At 37.5% G+C, this 20823-nt stretch overlaps 1 protein-coding gene across 4 annotated transcripts in view; it reads right to left on the bottom strand.

The window, feature by feature from the left end:
• CDK17 (cyclin dependent kinase 17) overlaps positions 1-20823 on the bottom strand; it is a 99812-nt gene that overhangs the window by 12826 nt on the left and 66163 nt on the right. For all 4 annotated transcript variants that reach the window (XM_071423249.1, XM_071423251.1, XM_071423250.1 and 1 more), the window contains 2 exons: positions 5245-5370; positions 1194-1250 (listed from right to left, as the gene is read on the bottom strand). In XM_071423249.1, the coding sequence (XP_071279350.1) occupies positions 1194-1250; positions 5245-5370 (183 nt within the window). The remainder of the gene's footprint in view (positions 1-1193; positions 1251-5244; positions 5371-20823) is intronic.

Here is a 20823-nt window from a genome sequence, read left to right as displayed (position 1 = left end):
ACAACCCCAGGCAGTGCTGTGGGCTTGGGGAAGTGACTGGGAAGATGCTCCTAAGAAAAGGATCTGAGGGTGCTGGCTGACAGCAGCTGAACATGAGCCAGTAGTGTCTGCCCTGGTGGCCAAAAAGGTCAATGGCACCTTGGCCTGTGTCAATGACTTTGGGGCCAGCAGGGCCAGGGAAGTGATTGTGCTCAGTACTTGTGAGGTGACACCTGGAATGAATCCTGTGCCTAGTTCTGGGCCCCTCACTGCAAGAAGGACATTGAGGTGCTGGAGCACAAGTCCTGTGAGGAGAAGCTGAGGGCATTTAGCCTGAACAAAAGATGTTCAGGGGGATCTTACTGCTCTCTACAAATGCCTGAAAGGAGATTACAGCCAAGTGGGTGTCAGCCTCTTCTCCCAGGTAACAAGTGATAGGAAAACAGGAACAGGCTTCAAGCTGCATCAGGCAGGCTCAGATTTGATAACAGGAAATTAAAACGTTTTAAATGGAGGACTGACTGTAATATTCACAGCAGAGATGCTGACCAGCCCTGCTTCTTTCTGCAATGTTTACTGCATCCCATTTCAGTGCTCCTTGTCCATTTTCGATTCTGTTGGTCAACCTCAATCAAACTGGACAGGAATGACAATTTGTCCCTCCTGAACTGAACTGTTTCTCTGGAAGTCAGAGGATGACTGGAGAGGCAGAGCTGCCCCCTCCAAGTGTGTTATGTACTTCCCTTGGCAGCACCTGGCTGGCTGCCCAGCTCAGGTGTGCAGGCTTCTTTACCAGAACACACACACAGCTATTGCCTGCACCTTCCAAGCACTGGTTTCTAATCCATCGTGAACATTCCAACACCTAAGTCATGGCAAGAGGACACCAGACTTAGTGTTATCATCAAAAACATAGTGTTACCATCGACAGAATAATTTTGTCTATCTGAAAAAAAAGCCAGAAGGTCACAGCATATTTTCTAATGTAGTCTTGCTCTTCCCCAGCTCTGACAGTTTTCCTGCCTATTTTTTTTAATTATTACTTATGCATAAACATTTGTGTGGTTGTGACATTGTTACACATGTTGAATATGTGTGGTTTACTGAAAAAGTAAATTCAACAGGTATTTTCAGGGATTTGGAAAATTTCAGGTAAACTTACGCAGAATTTTACATAGGACATTGTCATCATTCCAAAAGAAAGCTATACATACCTCTCCAAGCTTTTCTAACTTGATATAGGTTTCCATTTTTCCAAATCCAATTTCCGACTGCAATGAAAAGAAATGGCAAATTGATCACTAAAACCAAACACTTCATTGGTACATCATTTAATGAACAAGCTAAACTTCATTTCAGAAAATTACCTGACAATACTTGACTAACACTGCACAACCCCAGTATTTTAAAAACAAATTAGCACATTTTGATATAAATGCAACCCAGCATCCCAGCCCAGTGCTCAGCCTGTTGGCCAGTCTACGGTGTATCCTGGAGGGATTGTGAGCTGAGTTACATTTAGACCAAAACCTCACTTTAACCTACCTCCTACTTAGGTTTTCTCCACTCTTCTGATCTGATTACCACCACTGAGGTTGTTATAGCTTAAAGCATGGAAGTAATCTCAAACTAGTCCATCCTTTCTCTAGCTCAGCATAACCATATGCTGCTGCTTTTTTCAAAGTAATCTTATTTGTCTGCTATGTTCAAGATCTTAGCTCCAAGCATCCTCTTCCATTCTGAATTCTCAATGCCTTTTGGACTGAAATTTCAGCAAGAAAATCCCTAAGCATCATTCCTCAGCAAGCTTCAGCTTTGTCTCAGCAGTTCACAATTTATACCTCTTAGCTCCAAATCTTTGTGTATTTTACTTGGATCTATTTATTCATCTTCTCTTTTTCTGTCACCAACTTAGCTCTTCAATGCAAGCCAGAAGGGTGTGCCTGCCTATGTAACACATTTACCTCTGAATACTGTAAGATCATTACTCTTTTCCTGTTCAAATCCACTGCTACTCTCATATAACACAGTTCTCTCTCACCATTGTTTTCTCCTAAGACCACTGTGAATTACACCAAAGCTTCCTATTGTTCCTTCAGTGCTGAAACTATTGCTCCTGAATGCTAAAAGTAAACATGAAAGCATGAAATCTTGAAGCAATTTACAGAACACATATAGCCTGTACCCTGTCAAACTCCCAAATTTATAGGCTTCACAGGGTCATGCTTTACTGACAAATGAACACACTGCAACAAAAGAGCCAGGTTTTCTCCCCAGCACCACCCCTCCTTTCATTTCCAAACGTAGCTCTTCATTGGCTAATTCTTTCCAAGGAACAGTCCTTTGACCCTAGGCTGTCTTCAGCACCCAGATCCACATTTCACAAGCTGATTTGCTCCTAAAAATGTGATGGATTTTAAAATTTTCTACTATTTTATGGTAGCATTAATACTGTTGACTGTATTAAGAATTGACAGCAATATATTATGAAGGGAAGAAAAATTTGATTAATACTTAGTTTTCAGAACACTTGTATGAAAATACATCTGAACTAACTGTAAGATCATGTCTGCAAACATATTTCATATATCTAGGGGGAAAATGGGTGTATAATTACATTAATATAACATTAAGAGCAATTGTGCTTTATTAAACTAGTGTTAGAACTGAAATGTTTTAGAACTGTATAAGTAGACTTTAGCATCACACACATTTAGGAGCTTGTCAAAGACAAACCCTTTATCTCAAAATACAAGCAAAGTTGATATTTGCTACCCTTGTAGCTCCAGTGAGATTTTAAACATACCACTGATATAGGTGCAATGTTAGCAAAATAAATATTATGTTTCCAAAGTGCATTTTGACCTAGTTAAACAAACATATCTTGAAGTGAGTATTAGATGGCATTAGAATTAAAAAGACAGGCTGCTTAGTTTATTATAAGAGAAACTAAAGAAGAACTCATAGCCATTGGTCTTGCTACCACCAGACAGTCTGGAATTTAAAAGCCAGATTTCTAAGAAACCTCAGTGTTTTTCATTAAGACTCATACACTTAGTATCTGTTTAATACAAAAAAATCATACAATATTTCCTACATACAGAAGACAGGTATTCTTCAAGATCTGCTTTACAATGTGTTTAAATTTTTGATCATATTGTGGTTCCTTGTCATTCCTAAGAAAAAATAAGCTTTAAATTCCTCAAACTAAGAACAATTTCATCTTTAGTTCAAAATAATTTTTGAACTATTTCATCTTTTTCTGCAATAGGCATCTATCTTGCCTTACACAGAAACACTGATGCACAGTATTTAGGGTCTTTTACTTCTAGTGTCTGTGCATACAATACTGTTCATGTTTACACAAAATGCAGTTACTGTAAAAACTAATTTTTTGCTTGTATTTCAAAGAAAAAACACCAACCTAAAGTATAACAAGTCGTCACCTGGTACTTTTGATAGCCTTTTCCCTTTGATCCCTATTAAGTCTTGAAAAGAGACAAGCCTTTGATGCAGAGCACAATACTTATCTATTGTAAGCAAAAGTCTGCTAGCAGGCAATAACAATTTAAGAACAGTGAGTCCCTGGGTTTCTTTTTTTGAAAGCTTAGTTGGAAATCACAGCAAATGCATGCCTGCATTCCACAGCAGTGCTGGCAGGTTTCATTTTGGACTTTAAAGCCCTTTAAAAATGAAAGCATTTTAAAAGGCAAAAACAACACAACCTTGTGATGGGAAGCTGATTCCAGGCACACACCACATTCATTAGAGGGCACTGTTTTTCTGTCAGTTTTCTCAGAGGTAAAGAGGAGAGAACCTCAATTGTTCTCAGGGGTCACCGTTAAATGAGCAAAGGAATTCAGATTTACATGAAAAATTCTCCCAGATTCCAAATACTTAACTCCACTGGCAAAGTTCTACTGAAAAGTTATTTTGCTAGCATCTGAAGAGAGGTCTGGGGAAATCTGTTCCTCAGTTCCATGCTACAGCAGCAACTAAGTGGTGAATGAGCTACAAAATTCTGGTACAAGTATTTAAGCCTGACACATTATCATTACTTCCAGAGATTCACTTAAATATTTTCTTATTTATTTATTTATTTATTTATTTTTTAACATTGTCTTTGCAAAAGGTGGCATGAAGATCAGAGCTTTGTTAGTCCAGGACAATAATTTTTTTCTTTCAGGGTAAAAATACTCAAACAATGCTTTGTTATAGACCTTATTAATAATGAATAAAATAAAGATATTTTACAGTCAACAAACCTATTTCACTATATGTACTTTCCTAATTATTTTTCAGTAAATAAGTAATTAAATCAAGAAAACAACGATGTGCACTTCATAAACCTATTCAGAATTTCTCTGTGACAAATTTCTCACCAATGAATTTACTCAGGATGTCAGTAACTGTCTAGCAATTCCCTAAGACCTCAACACTAAAGAACACTGATAGCTGAAACTATGACTGAAACATATCAAATTTTAAAAAAATAATACAACAATGTTTTTTATTATTCCAGGGATGTGCATGATTTATATGTACAAATATCCAAGTTTTCTAGCACTTATACTCTAATTATAGAGTAGGAATACTCATTCTGTCATCTTTAAGGAAAAGACTTATTTTTTAAAATAACTAATAATCCAAAAAGGTTTAAGTGAATTTATTCCTTCATTCTTTTAGGAAATACCATGTGCTTTAAAAAAGAAGAGAAAAGGAAAGAAGAGAAAAGAAGAGAAAAGAAGATAAAAGAAACAAACAAAAAAAACCAAAACAAAAACAAAACCAAAAAATCATAAAACACTCACTATTGTCTCAGCTCAGCAATTCTGAGAAAGAAAATGTTATCAGATACAAAAAGAGCAGTGAGGAGGACCTGCCTTCATATTATGCTGCTTTAGGGCCTTCCTACTAAATCACGAGGGGACCCAGCCCTGACTTAACACTGTGGCCTATTTGCTCAAACCGATCATCCCTGCTCTAAAAAGCAGAAGGATTTAAGTATGTACTTTGGGAGTTTAGTTTAGCCACTGCTTTCAATAGGTCAAGACCTTCACTGAGAAATACGAGAACACCAAGTTAGCAGAAGAAAAATGATACAAAGTGTGAAGTTCTCCATTGGATTTTGACAAGTACGTGCTGTTGTTCAGGAATAAAATGCCCAAGTGGAAATGAAGCTGAAATATACCCATGGAATATGTGTGTTCAGTGGATTCTGAAGAGCTGAGAGGCTGGTTAGAAAGGCAGGTGCATCGCACTTACCAGGGATGCTCGACGAGAACGCCGACTCATGGGCTGGTCAAAGGGCGGGCTGTTGATCTGCAGCTTCTCCAGGTAGCCATCGGGGATCCTGATGTCAGCGGGCAGCGACAAGCGCTTGTTCAAATCCTGCAGCAAATAATGGGAAAAAGAGAAGGGACAAGTTGAATTCAGAATTTCCTAAAACATCTTCTAATGTCTGCTGTGTTACTATATAAAACTGAAATATTTACACAATGAAAAATAATCTCACAAAAAAGGTTTTAAAAGGATATTCACTTCTTAAAATACCTCAACTTGCTAATATAACAGGTTAAAAAAACCTATGCAAACTTATTACTCTGACAAGAGGAATGAAATATTAAAATGCAAATAACTACACTGTGGATAAATGTATTGAGTTTACTTGAATACTTATAGAGACCTGGAATACCAGAAACTGAGAATTCAGAGACTTGTGGATGCATTTCTTTTCATACAGTAGTTACTTTATAGTATAAGAAGAGATTTCCATAATTCCCTCTCTTTCTCTCGACTACAAAAAGCTACAAATTTAGTGTATTTTTTTCAGTCGCACAAAACAGAATCACTTCATTATTAGAGCCAACTATTACAAATATTACTACATTTCTTTTATTGAACTAAGTAACTCTTTACTACAGGATCTTTTGAAAATGAAAATGCCATTACATGTAAGCCGTTTTTTCTGCATCACATTTTGTTTTTCCCCAGTAAATTTTTTCAACAACAACATACATTATTTTTAAAACAAGAGGGAAACAAAATCACTTTATTTTTTTACCAAATGGGAGGAGGGGGAAGAAGATATGTTTCTGCACATTTGTATTGTTTTTATCTTCCAGTTTGGCTTTTATCTCAAACATGCCAAGAAACAAAAATATTAAATATTGTCTCAAAATGGCCAGTCACCATCTCATGAGATAAAAGGACATCACAACCAGACTCACAAAAAATGGTAAGTAATTTCTGAAACAGCAGGAATTGTTTTTCAGTGTTGGTAGTTTATCCAAGTAAAGAAAGTCATGCTCAACATCAAAGCGCACAATCCGCCCCCAGAGATTCTACCCTGAAGCTGAGGACATCTCTGGAAGCACCACTGTTTTCACACTTTTCTCCAGCACAGGAGGTAACTCTGTATTTCTGTTGGCAGACCTGAGGTTTAATCAATACTGACCTGAGGGCAGTAAAGCCTTCTTGAAGCCACTCTTTTCTGTCTTACCTATCACCTCCAGCTGGGCATCCTGAGCTAACCCAAATGTTGGCAGCTACATCCCTGTTCGGTTCCCCTCAGGCTTGACCATGTGCTTCTACTCATGTCTGCAGCAGCTTTGAACTATTTCAGCATGCTAAATAGTCAAGAAACTCTCAGGCAAAGTGCATAGCTTCCTGCCAGCTTTGTGCTCCAAACAGGTTCAGTGTAAGGTCAGACAAGCTCACAGCCTGAACACAGGGCAAGGAGAGGCACAGCAGGGCAAGTCCGGGAAGCCGGCAGCCAAATTGGCTTAGGTTGACAAAGAACTGGATCGTCAGACTTTTCAAGACTTGAGATCTTGGTGAACAACTTGCTAAGCTTTCAGTGATGGGAATGTATTTGAACCGTGTATATACATGACCTGTACACATACCTGGAGCAAAAGCTAAGCAGAAAATATCAGTTAAAGAGATAGACTTTAAAAAACCTATGTAATTTGGGAATAAGTTCTATCTCAGGTAGGACAGAAGTGTTAATATATATTCCCTTGGATGATTTACATATTCTATTCACTATGGCCACCTCATTCAGGCAGAAATGTTTGGATAGAAGCCAGCAAAGCTCTAATTTCTGGCAGCTGATCCTCCTGTTCTCCTTTTGCTTCTCACATCTCCTTAGGTACAGAGCACAAAGCTTGTTAGCTTCTGCTTTGCTGCTCAACATGAGCTTCTTTGCACAACTGGAAAAATCAGCGTCAATTTTTTATCTACTACAGAATTTTTAAACTGTCCTTAAAAAAGTGCTGTTCACAGAATGGTAGCTTTGACCAACATTTTGAAACTAAATTAAAAGAAAACAGAAGGTATGGCTATGGTCTGACAAACTTTCTAGTTTATTAATTCATTTTCAACTTGCATATTTTAAATTTTTTAAAACATTGGCAATTGTAAAACTGCCTGTGTGGTTTTTGGGAGAGTGGTAGAACCAACATATTGTAACAGGACCTGCAAGTATTCCCTAGAGTAAAACACTATTTTCCACTACAGTAATTTCCTTCTTTTCACCAGGCTCTGCTAATGCCTCTCTTCCACTAAAGAGGGTTTCAGATTATAAAAAAAAAAAAAAATTATTCCATCCTATAATTTACTGCATTCCTCAGAAAATTCTGGTAGCTGTTCACAACAGCTGAGCACAAAGGAAGGCATGTCATGTGACTTCAAGAAAAGCAGCTCTGACATCTCACTGCAGAGAAAAACCATGAAACTGCTGGAACAAGACAGGGATGACAGGAAAAGGATCAGCATCAGTCTCTACCTCACCTTCCTAATGTAATCCCAGATCAGCACTGGGCCAATATAGTGGCTTTATGCTTTTTTTCTGATGGCTCAAGAACAATTCAAAAAAGACCAAAAGAACAAAAGAATATATCAGTGAGCGGAGTTTCTCAATATAACTTCCTGAACACAACAGATATGACCACTATCCCATAAACTCTGTGACAAAATAGCTTTTTCCTACTCTTACCTATTAACTCATGGCACAGAAACCTGTTGTAGTGCTCTCACTGTCCCACAGTGCTTGTTTAACAGGTGTATTTATAGGGACTTTAACAGAAAATGTTTACAGGGATATTGAAGTTATGGACATCAACTCAAAGGCCTCAAGAAATACTGACCTGATTGTACCCCCAAGCTCTCCATGTGCATGTTCTCTCCCCTCACAGCACTCATGGCTGGCACAGCTGAAGTGGTGCTTCAAACCCACCTCCACAGCCTCCAAGAAGCATTCCCAAGCATATCAAGTTGATGGGTATATAGGAAGAAGGAAGCAAGGGCAGCCTTTAGGGCTGCAATGGCTGTTTGAAAACGATGCCACTGAATGTGCACTGTGCACTCAACACACACCTTTTCACATGGAGGGCAAGGGAAACAAAGCAAGTCTAAGATTCTACACTGGTACAAAGAATCCCTTACTTTGAAGCCCAGCTATCACAGAAACAAGATAAAAATATGATAGACATGGAAAATATGATAATGTGAGGTAGATGCAATTCTATTACAGAATTCCTATTCCTTCATTCTCAAAACCTCTGCCTATGCCAGTTTTGCAACAGGCCCTATGACTTTACTTCAGAGATTCGTGTGACATCCTCAGTTATAAACCAAGACCTTCAGCTGTATGCTTCCATTTGGTGCTCAGTAGGCAGTACAGTCTGAGTCTAAGTACTTACTGCTGCAAAGGCCAAAATCTGTTCCAATTTATATAACCCCCCCAAAACAGTAATCCACTTTTACATAAAACAACAACCCTCCTCTCCATGCAACCCTCATCTCAATGCAACTCCCCTGCAATGTCTTTCTTTAAAAAAACCCTGATCAACCTGAAGAGAAATTGATACTTTTTTTTTAGAATTAGAATACCTGATGTAACATTTCTTTCCCTACATTTGTAATGTAGTAGACAACACATGACAGCAATTGCTCTTTTTCTCCCCTCAGAAAAAAAAAAAGAGTATTAAGTGCTGAAAACCTAAATTTTTGCCATGTTATAAATAAAGTCAAACACAGTATCTATTCTCCTTAACTTTCTTGAGCTGAAGAAAGGTTCTTTTCTGTGAGAAAACCATAATGACTTCATGGAAACTGCAGTAGGTAGTTTATAGATTTTTCCTCCTAACAATTTACACTACAATACTTCCAAAATTCATGCTTATTTGGCTATGTTAGAATGTCAACCAAGCCAAGACTTCCTTTTTAAAATCATACATTAAAATTGCTATCTACCAGTCAGAAACCTTTCATGACACCAATACTTGAAAGATTATAGAATTATATATAATAAGTCTTCTTTGTATTACAATTTTCCTTTACCTAACTCCCTAAAATGGACAAAATGGAAGAAAGTAATTTACACTACAAACCCAAGTAAGTGAAAGAAGGAAATTATTATGTTGTATTTGTCTGTACCACCTTAATTTCTCCCAGTTTTTGCAATAATTGAAGCAGCCACCTCTTGGGAAAAGCAAGCAATTATAATTAAATGCTATACAGTAACATGAAAGGGGATTCATTAGATGTGCATGAGAGGAATAAGCAGAATGTTTCCTAGTGGCTAAATAGAAAAACTGGAAACTAAAATTACATCAGTCTGACACAGTTGAAAAACCCAGTTAATTTAACTGAGAAAATGTTAAAAGAAAAGCCAGAACCTACCAGACACCTACCAATTTTGAGCCTTAACTGCTCAAGACCAGGCAGTCTGCTGACACTCAGGCAGCCTGGTCATCTAATGGCAGCAGGACACTTGCTCTCCCACTGGGGGCTGACCCTGGGGAACAGTCAAGTCTTCATCCAGTGGAGCGCTCACTTTCTGCTCCCACAAAATGCAGAGAAGACTGAAGGATGGTGAGGAGACTTGTGGGTGTGGGTAACAGCAGTTTAACAGGGAAAGCAAAAGCTGTGAGCCCCAGCAGAATGGGAAAAGGAACTGATTCACAGCTTCCCCTCTGCATGCAGGTGTCCAACGGCTTCCCGGAAAGCTGGGCTTAGCATGCACGTGGCTCAAGAAGTGCAAGACAAATGCCACAGCCACAAATGTCCTCCTTCCTCCCTCCTGCCCCAGCTTTTACTGATGAGTGCCATGGCAGATGGCACAGCATAGCCCTTTGGCCAGCTGGGTCAGCTGTCACGCCCAGGGGAATCAGCCTGTTTCCCTGGTGGTGCTGAGCAGCCCTTAGGGTGGGTCTGGCCTTGGTGCAGGAAGCCTGGACCTGCCCGTTCCATGCAATCGCCATCTCCGCTCCCTCTCTGCTCCTGCAGCCATCCCACTGCAACCCTGCTATGGCTGCTCCACCAGCAGTCCAACCTGCTCTTCTAAACCACATGGCTTGCTGCTGTCTTGGTGTGACACCAGGCTGGAGGGCCAGCAACAGTAGGAAACAGTAGGAAAGTAGATTTTTAAGAATTTCTAATTGTCTTAAATCTCTGTGGCATTCAGTGAAGAAATGAGAGACTTTCTGGACAGAGGACTTAGTTCACACGTATTTCAATGACCAACTGAATATAATGGCCTGTTAGCACTTCCCATAGAAAAGAAAAAACCAAGAAACTTAAACCAAGGTATAAAATATCTTGCTAAAATGCTGTTTAAAGAAGTCAGAAGGAAACATGCAAAATTAATGGCAGGACTGAATTTTCCCGATGCTCTTTGAGACTGTCAACACTACAAAGTTAAATGACCGTTTTTAACGCTAATTTTGCATCCCTTCATAAATCTTCGAAATTTTTGAAGGTAGTAAACTAGAGCAACTCCCTATGTTATCTTATATATCCTTTTTTAAATGTAACAGATCTGTAAGTGGTGTACACAGACCCTCAACTCTAAGAGAGAATCTGGGTACATTCTTTATAACTCTTAAGAAGCAAGGGGTTACTGGAATGCAAAACTTTAGCTTTTAGGGGCAACAAAGTACTTCAAGTAAAGCAAATAATCTTTTACAGAACTGAAATTGTATTATTTTCTTGTATTTCACTTAAGACTTATTTTCCCAAATGAGGATTAATTTCTGAAAAAGCTCTTGTCAATTCATAGCATTTTCTAGTTAATTCTTTTATACTTAGCTTTAGGGTCAACTTGCAACAAAATATATCAGTATTCAATAAATGTGGTACTCTAAATGATCAAATGCCTATGGTTAACGGTATCTTATTTAATTAGCTGGTTTTTGATCCAGTTCCAGATTATACTCTGGAGAATATAGTCAGCCACCATTTGATTTGTTTGGGGAACTGGAATGCTTGTGGCATTTTCCTCCTCCTTCCACAATTTAAAACCACATTTTCTACCCTCATATGCAATGCTTATTCTCAGTTTTGCTTTACTACTGGTATTACTGGCAGAGAAATGCATTTATTTTTATAATTTGTCTGAAATTAGTTTCACATTTGTCCTACTCTGCTTCATAGCAGATAAACATGTAAGCACTTGTGACAATAACACCACTTTGTTTTCTGTAGAGATAAACAACCCTAACTTGTGTTTATCTTTGTCATCTATTTCTAATGCCAGCTACAGCAAGTGCTCTAAGAAGAGCTACACTTTGTCCAGCCTTTTCTTTCATCTGGCTGACATCCAACTGTGTTGCTGTAACTTGATGTGGAAGTTCTGTCTACCACTGACTACTTACACTTGGGCACAAGAAAAGGAGGCAGGAATTCCACCTTAAATTCTGCAGGTTCTGTGAGCTGAAGAATTTGACATTTTACGTAAGCAAACCTGTCTTCTAAATGAAAAACAAACAAACAAACAAAATACAACCTTGCCCCCAAACTTGGCAAGTTTTTCACACATATAAGTAAATTCCAAAAATCCTTATTTTTTTTTTCATTACCTCTGTTTCTCTTCTGGATGGCCTAAAATACTATTGCAAACATCAGCTTCTTCACTTGCCACCCATAGTAAAACATTCTCAAAACTTTAGTACTAGACTTTTGTTACCATATTCTGTTTTTCACCTCTGTCAACTTTTTCCTTAGCTACCTATCCTTTTCTCCTATTTCCATAATAAAAACTTACAAGCTATTCCCTTTTATAATTGCCTGACTTGGCTCATTTAATACTACATAGTGCCACACTGACACTTTTCAGGAAGTCTCATTCCTGACCCACAGGTAATTTTCACTCCTTTTCAACCCTGTCAAAAAAATAAACCTATTTTTATTTGTGGAAAGAGCACTGTTAACATTTTCCACTTTAAATCAGATATCGTAACAAAAAAACTTACAGATTTTGTTAATTCACCATTATTTGTTTTGGCCAAGATGCACTACACACTTCAGTTAACTTCTCTGAAGTTTATAAAGATGTTAAGAAGTTATAAAGAAGTTTATAAACTGAGGATAGACAATGTTTGAACTCTACATATTAAAACTGTTCTAAAAAGAAGCAACTTGAAACATTCACATTTTTTATGTGAAGTTTGTCTGTCTTCTGTCAAGTCATTTTGTCTTTGACTTACATAGCACATTAAGAAAATAAATACTAATATTTATGATGAAACAGAAAAAACATCATTAAGCACAAAAAATACATAACCAGAAAACTGCCCCAGGGAAGGCTTTGTTGAGGTCTTCCAATTCCAATTTTACCTACACTACAAAAAGCAAAAACGAAAACCAGACTACTTTTATTTTTAACCTGTAACAAATGTGCCAATTTGGAGAGTGCTCCTTTCTTGCTCCAACAGTAAGTCTCTCTTGTACCCACTGGACTACCAGTGCTGCTAATCTTTGAACTGATAGGCCATTTCAGACTGTTACCACACTCACAACTGCAACTGCAGCAAGAGAAGGAAGATTTGTCAGAAAAACTTGAAGGGAAAACCCTGATAAACATCAGCCTCAGTTCACTCTTACTGACTGTTTCATTTAGCAAACCTAACAGCTGAGTATCTCCAAAGCCAGTATTTCATTGCCTGTGGCCAGATGTTCCCAATGTTTTTGGAGGAGAAAGGGCTGGGTGTAAGAAAGTCTCATAACTACCCCTTCCAAACAAAGGAACTAATAATCCACTGATACAAGGTTAGGAGCCAAGGGGAGTAGGATGCTGTGTCTGTCAGTGGGTGACACAAACCATACTGCCAAGCTACATCATTATATGTAGCTTATAATCCTTATTGCTTTGGCTATTCTGTTTATTGGTGAGCTACATTTCCAGACCAGTCATTATTTAAGGTATGTACTTACTATATGGCAACAGAAAACTTGCTGGTCACCTCTCCCTTAAATTTTAGTTTATCTTTTAAGAGTTGATTCTGCTAAATTCCATCCATGAAATTTTGCTACAGCCTCACAAAGAAGAAAGAATTGTTCTCCTAAGTCTACAGACATCAGCCTGACGACCCAAACAATCCACCATGGATGAAATGAAAATGCTGCTGTGTAAGCATGGGTCTGAACTGGCCTTCTCACCAGCTTCAGTGAGACATCTCAGCTGCAACCATGGGCTGTTCACTAGTTACTCATTGTGCTTTTGTTCACTGGAGAATGCTTAATGACATCTAAAATACTGCATCATACAACCCTCTGTGCAACACAATTCAACTTCATTACATGCTTACTGTAAAAGAACCTCCAAACCAACCAAATTTTTACACGATTTTTTCCTTGAATATTTTAACAAAGAATGTGTATTATGTGCTACCTCACGATACACAAAGCAAACAAATTAATTTTAAGACATTAGCTTGTGCCAGTAAGAATTTAAACATTCTAATATACAACTTTTAAGCATGTACTTACTGTATCATTTTAGTATCAGATACCATGTGGAGTTTTTCTGAAGGTTGCCTTATCAAATTTCAGCACATTTTTGTCAAATGACAGTTAGCACAGTTGAAGCCAACTGGATCCTCTACAGAATTATGACATACAACAAGACTGCTAGAGGCAAAAATAAATATATAAAAAACCAACCCTAAACCAGAGAACATATTTGTAAAAAACTATTATTTGGTTACAGCTCTGTAGACCTTCAAGATCTTTAAGAAGAACACCAGCATACACAAGCACCAGAAGAAACCTATAGCATCCTTGCAGCACACTATTTTAATACCTTTATAAATAGGCTTCAATTACTGTAAGCAAAAAGACTATTTTAACAGCTGGGATGAGTTATCTCTACTGGTCTTCCTTATATGTATATAAAGCCATCATCATTCCCCCACACAACTGACAGGTTTAGCTATACTTTCATTATGATGCATAAAGTGCATTTTTTCTGCGTTAGCAGCATGATTTATATCTGAATATTAGATTTTTCCTTTATACTTGAATGTTGTTACTGTTACAATTTTACTGAAAACATTAAATCACAATTATTCAATTACTTTTCTGCTAAATTTGAGGAAAGGGTCATCAAAGAATTTTTCTATTAGCAGCCATAATGAAAATACAATCTTAAGATCCATCTACAAAGGATCACTGGTAGATTTCACTCCACAAATCCATACTGGTTTTTATCAAGTCAGTTGAAATGCAGCACAATTTAAGAAAGCATCAATTTTCAGTACTGAATCAAGGGGCTCTTTTACATTTGGGACAGAATTGACCCCAAATACGGTGGAATTCATTCATCATTTAAATCAAAAGGTCTTTTTCCAGATATGCTAATCGAGTACAGAACGCACTTTCAGGGACTTTATCATGAGATTGAGCCCACAGGCCATTTCAGACTCAGAAGAAATACCAGTGATCACAGACAATGCATGTTCTCTGCCTCCTGCTCAACATAAACACAGCTTGTCAGACTGGATTTTGACATGCCAGGCAAAGACAAGGAGCCCAGCCTCGTCTGTGAAATATTATTATTACAAATTCTAGGGTTAAATCTCTGCTTTGGGGCTAGGTGTCACATTTTCCCAGCACATCTACTATCATCAATCAACAAAGCAAGGACTTTACCACCAGCAGCTGAAGAATGTTATTGCCAATATCTACAGTAGCTATGGTCCTCAAATAAGAATGTTAAATAAATATGAATAATATAAAAATTTAAAGCATAGAAACCAGTATTGCAAGCAGATATCTTTGTTTTTATTTATTTTAGCACCATGAAAAACTTAGGAAATGTGCTAAGCATCTTTTCAGTAGTATTTGGAACAATTAGTAATTTTGATGGCACATAATTAGAATTACAGGCCAATAGGTTCTTTTAAGCAGGCAAAAATATGAATTCTGAACACTTTCAAAATACTTTTAGTGTATTTTGTGTAATAGTGTGTATTAGTGTACAGTACTTCTCACATTTAGTGAGAATTTTCATTTCATGGATATGCTGCTTAGGCTACCAACCAGCTGAAAAAACCTGCTCTTTCACACATTTTTCAAAAAAAACCACAGGCTGTTATTTTATTTACTTCATCTCTCCCATTAGTTTTAAAGAGAAAGGTTTAAACTGTTCAGCACAAATAGTGTTCACAAACTGCATTCCAGGAGCTTCTATTCACATCCAATGAAACCAAACAAAACAAATACACGTGTCAGAAAACCAGTTTTGAAAAATATGAGAAAGGAGAAATGAAAATCAAATGTGAGATATTAACTTTCCTTTCAGCAAGTATATAAATACACATGAAATTTGTGACAGATTATACCAGAAACACTTGAAAATTATTCTTCAGGGGCTTTTTGGTTGGTTTTTCCTTTAGTTTGGTTTTTTTTGGGGGTGGGGGGGGGTTCTTTGTTTTGGTTATTATTTTATTGCATCAGAAAGCTTGTCACCAAGTGAACTTAAGAGAATATAAGGAAGAATGGAAGAATGTAAAAAATAATAACAACTATAAAGATACTATGTCTGATTTTGTTTGCCTGCTAAATTGCCACCTATCAAGATAACAATCTGTAGCACCAGCCTCAATATAAACCCCGCTCAAATTCAGGGTCTATGGCCGTGTGACTCAGCAGTAGGTGCTGGGCAGGAACAGAAGATAATAAAACAAGCTCTGCCTCACTTACTACTACACCTTCCTGATTTCTAAACATGGATTTCTGTATGTTTTCATCAGTTTCTGTAATACAGCAACAAGAGAAACTGCCCCGAAAGGAAAAAAGGTAGTGTAGGTTACCAGCTTGTAAGAAAAACAAGGTCAAGAAGAAGGAAAAAGGCAACACACCACTGCAAAAACACAAACTTGGACCTTTAAAACAGTTCTGTGTAATATTAATTACTAACACTAGCATTTACATCATCAACAATGCTTTAAGTACCAAAAGGTAAGTCCCATGAAAAAGTGGCTAATTAAAAATAAACCAACATCTTGAATATGAAAATGGGAAATCTGACCTTCCTGGATTAAAGTGTGGCTGGACTACAGAGTATGAAACTGCACCCCGTTACTGACTTTTCATCTGATGCATTTCTGTGATTATGACAGATGTGTTTTATAGATGACTGAACACATCCGATGTCATACTAGACTACTCCTAAATGGAACTTGAAGGAAACCCAAGATATAAAGACACAAAACCAAAAAAGCATATATTCTATCCTTATAGAAAGAACATTGCCTAGGGCAGTAACTTTTCTAAAGGAGTATTTGCAAGTGGAATGCAAGAACTTTAGCACCAGAATGACGAAAGTTCTCAACAGAAGGTCAAAAAAAGTGTTAATTGCTGATAACAAAGGCAGTTACCCTTTAAAAGGTCTGGTAAAAGGCATGTTGAAGTTATCTGTTACCTAAGCTGAAATTCTTTTACTTGCTGTAGTGACAGTGTTCTGGAGAAGAAATGAGTCTGCCAATCAAATAGATCAAAAGGAGGTCCATCAGCTTAATCAAAACCATACTAGTAATTTAGAATATGCACTTGGGTTTTTGAAGGGGGCTTCTGAAATCACCAAGGGTCACAGAAATATGAAAGTGGGAGTTTATAAAAAGGGTAATGCATTTTCTAGTGTAACCTTGAAAAAGGTTGAGAAAAATGATACAAGCATGACTGAATGGAGATAGTGCAGTGACCACTGCAAATCAAAAGAAGTCTTAGAAGTCTTGATTGTATTCAGCTTCAATTTTTTTTCTGTCTAGTACTGAAATCTTCTGGTAAGTGATCATGTACTTAGATTCACAGAAGTGACAATCAGAAGAAAAGCTACTGCTTTCTCAGGAGTCAGAGAGAATCAAGTTCAACAAAACCCAGTAAATATGGCACAGACAGTTCTGCAGCTGCCAAGCACAGAAGGAAGGGGGAAGGAAGAAACTGCTCAGAGAATGCCGCAAGTAGTAATGTCTGCTTGGTACACAAGGAAACCACCTGGATGGCAAGATAGCCTGAGCATTCAGCCCTAGGTATCTTAGATAAAGTGGCTTCCTCCTTCCAAAACTAAGGGCAGAAGACAATCCTGTACTGCCCATGACCAAAAGCCTGGGTCAGTACTGCATCCAGCTTGCTGTTCAAGCATTTAAACAATTGAGCGGAGCTGAGAGTGCCCTATTGGCGCATGAGAATGGAAAACTACAAACCACATTCTAATCTGAAGCCTATCAACAAATTCTTAACACTTTTATCAGCTGAAATATCAATTAATTTTGTGTATTTTTCTTAGGAGAAGGTACACTTGCCCAGGTGGACCAAGAACATGTTGAGTTACTCAGGCTGTGTGTCAAGGCCCCCAAAGCAGTTATACCCTGGTAAGAGTGAAGCTCAAAAAAACCTTGTTTTTCATCTACATTCTTACTTTTGGAAGGTGACCATCACAACACACACCTGCCTACAGCATCAATTTGTAGCCTTTGTATTTCCTTCTGTTCAGATACAAGTACTAACCGTGCAGCTAATCCTCTCAGGGGAGAATTATCCCCTATAGCAATGTGGTAGGAGCAGTCTGATCTGGAACACACTTCTGTCACTAATGTGACAGTCAGATGGATAAGAACTGTTTCTCAGGATAAAATATCTGGGAAACAGGCTGGTGAACAGTGGGTTATGGCCCTCTGCCAGTTCACATGCTAAGACAGCTAACAGACCTTGGACTTCTGGGAAAGGGAAACAGATGTTTCAATTTGCACAGACTGTTTCTCCTTATTTTTTATCCACCACAGCTCTTAATGATGCACTCACTGTCCACTGCATAGGCACAGGGCCCCCAATGAACACTTACAGCTTATAACATAAATTTATATTAATGCATTACCTCTTTATTTATATTAATGCATTACTTATTGTCTAGCAAAATCAAACTGAAAATGCTTTAAGCTATAGTTCCATGATCTGGAGAAATGTTTCATATTGCATGACGAAAGCACCTGCACTTAAAATAGAGATATACGTGTAGACATTCTTAAGCTATACCACTGACACTTCAAAAAAATTATTCCCTCCATTTTGTTTGATAAACAGTCCTACTGACTTAGTACATAATCATTCATATTAGCAGAAGAGTAGAAGTCATTTTAATTAAAACCTAACAGCTGTTTGAAGCCAAACTCTTCACACAATAGATGCTCACACCTACTGTCAGCATGGTTCCTGCCTGAACGAACGGCAGGAAGGAGAAAGAAAAAGAAAAAGCAGCTGCTTTACCGACAATTTGTAGTCTGTGGATTACAAGCAAAATAAACTTTATCTAGGCAACACAATGGGACTCTGGTATTTTCTCTTTGTCTTCTAAGCACATGATAACAAGGAACAATCATTATTAAAAACCCAATCTCGAACCACAACTGCAGCGTTGTTGAATTCAGAAGCAACCACATTATCACCTCCCTGTCATGCTGGCCCAAATTATAACTGATGGGGGAATGGGGGGGTGGATATTACAGACTGAAAGCTGGTATTTCCATGGCTGCTACTGTGCATGGGAAGTTTTCACCCCAGCAGAATTTTCACTGCAGAGCAGGGCTCTTTCTCATTTCACTACCACCACTTCATATTCAAAATGTTTCATACTTAGGTTACATTGCAGTATGCTGATTTCCTATCTAAAGCAGGACAAGTTAAGGTTATGAAATTTCCACTTTCAATTGCTATGGAGATTCTGCTTAACAAATATGTTTTTCATTTCTCTCCACTGTTTATTTTGTATTTCTCTATATGAAAATTTTGGAAAGATCAAGTTTTATTTCCCAACAGAATCTTTCATATATTCTGCAGCAGAGAATACGTCTGCTCTTTGACATTTTATTTGTAGCTACGCATTATTTAGGATGGGCAGTGCAGTGGGGATGGGCACTAAAAATCAGAACTTGTATTCTAATGGACAAAATGTGTCAGGAATAATAATTTTTTTTTTTTTTTTTTTTGCTAATTAGCACTTTGAGTACAGTATGCAATTTTTAGCAAGCATTTAATAAAACCTGGTTGGATTGCTAATTTTCAGAATCCTAGAGGAAGTTCAAGCTGAGCATAAAAAATTTGGTTATATATACAAAACTCCTGTAACTAAAAAGGATGTCAAGGTTTCAACTTTATCTGATTAGTTACCTTCAAAATGAATTAGGACTTCTGTCAATTTAGCAGAAAGAGCCAAACATATATAACCAAGAAATTATGTACAAAACCACTATAAATACAGCAAATATTGGTCAAACTAAGCACAAGAAAGGATACAGCCATAGTGTGACAGGCACATTCATCTTAGTGAGGAGGAACAAGGAATACTGCTTTATCGCGTTATCCAACTGTGTGTGTTTAATCAAATACCTTCCACAGTGGATTTCAGCTGGAGCTAACGACCTCAGCAGACTACAGCAAAAACATTCTGTCACACATGTACTAATTTACTGCAACCTGTAATGCACAGCATACAGCTATAATGCATCCTAAATGGCTATAAAGGGAGGATGTCCTCAGGCTACCCAATGTCTAGAGACAACAGATCGCCGCCAGCCATCAAAATAAAACTGAATAATAGAAACTTACTTCACAACATAGATTGCTTCTTTTTCTTTATATAATCACATTGCTACTACTGAATCAGCCAGCTCCACCGCACAAATCCCACAAGACATACAGACACAACTTTTTACAAGAGGAAAGAAACCTTGCTTTGGTTCCCCCAAAGGTCAAGGAAGTAAGTGATCCCATTCCACAAGGAGCAAAATGAGTAAAACTGGGTCTTCTGTGGATTTATACCTTGCAACTGAACTCATACATGGATATTGTGGTTTTTAACTAGCAGTGGATACATTAGCAATGTCTCCCAATGCAAAGCTTTTTTCACAGAAATTAATAGAGAATTAGAATCTGAGATTTCTAGCCATCTGTCAAAACTGACAGAAAATGACCCATGGGATAAATAGAAGGAGGAAAATACAGGCAGACAATGTAATCACTTAAAGCCTTTTCACTTAGGAAATGAGAAAGTTGACTGAAAAGATTATCATTAGAAAGGTATTTTAACCAAAGCTATGAGATTGTTGCATTTTTCTCCCTCTGGAATGCACAAACAGGTACAAGTCCAACTTAATCTGCTACAAAGTACTTTTAAAAAGCAAACTTAAGTCCACCAAAAGCATCTCTTATTCTTAAAATTCAGAAGTGAGACTGTTTGCACTCATCAGCATGGAATCTTACAGGAAAAGTCACTGTATCAATACTACAGTGATTTGAGGGAAACGTTACAATTCTTACAGAATATACATGAATAGATGCCAAAAAATCATTTGTTCTCTCTCTCATTGACTGAGCAAGCCAATGAAGAAATAATGCTAATTTCAACAGTCAGAAGCAAGCATTTGGAATTTGGAAAATGAGAAAATCAGCATTGCATTTACAAAAGTTAAAAGCTTCCTAAAACCTCTTAAACAGTAATATTAGAATTGTTTTACTATTGAAGAGGCAAATGAAAAGATGCTTTTACTTGGAAAAAAAAAAAAG

The sequence above is a fragment of the Agelaius tricolor genome, unplaced genomic scaffold (assembly GCF_023055355.1).
Source record: "Agelaius tricolor isolate 1412-34295 unplaced genomic scaffold, bAgeTri1.0.p SCAF_3, whole genome shotgun sequence".
NCBI lineage: Eukaryota > Metazoa > Chordata > Aves > Passeriformes > Icteridae > Agelaius > Agelaius tricolor.
The sequence above is the reverse complement of the archived record's forward strand: the minus strand, read 5'-3'. Positions and strand labels throughout refer to the sequence as shown.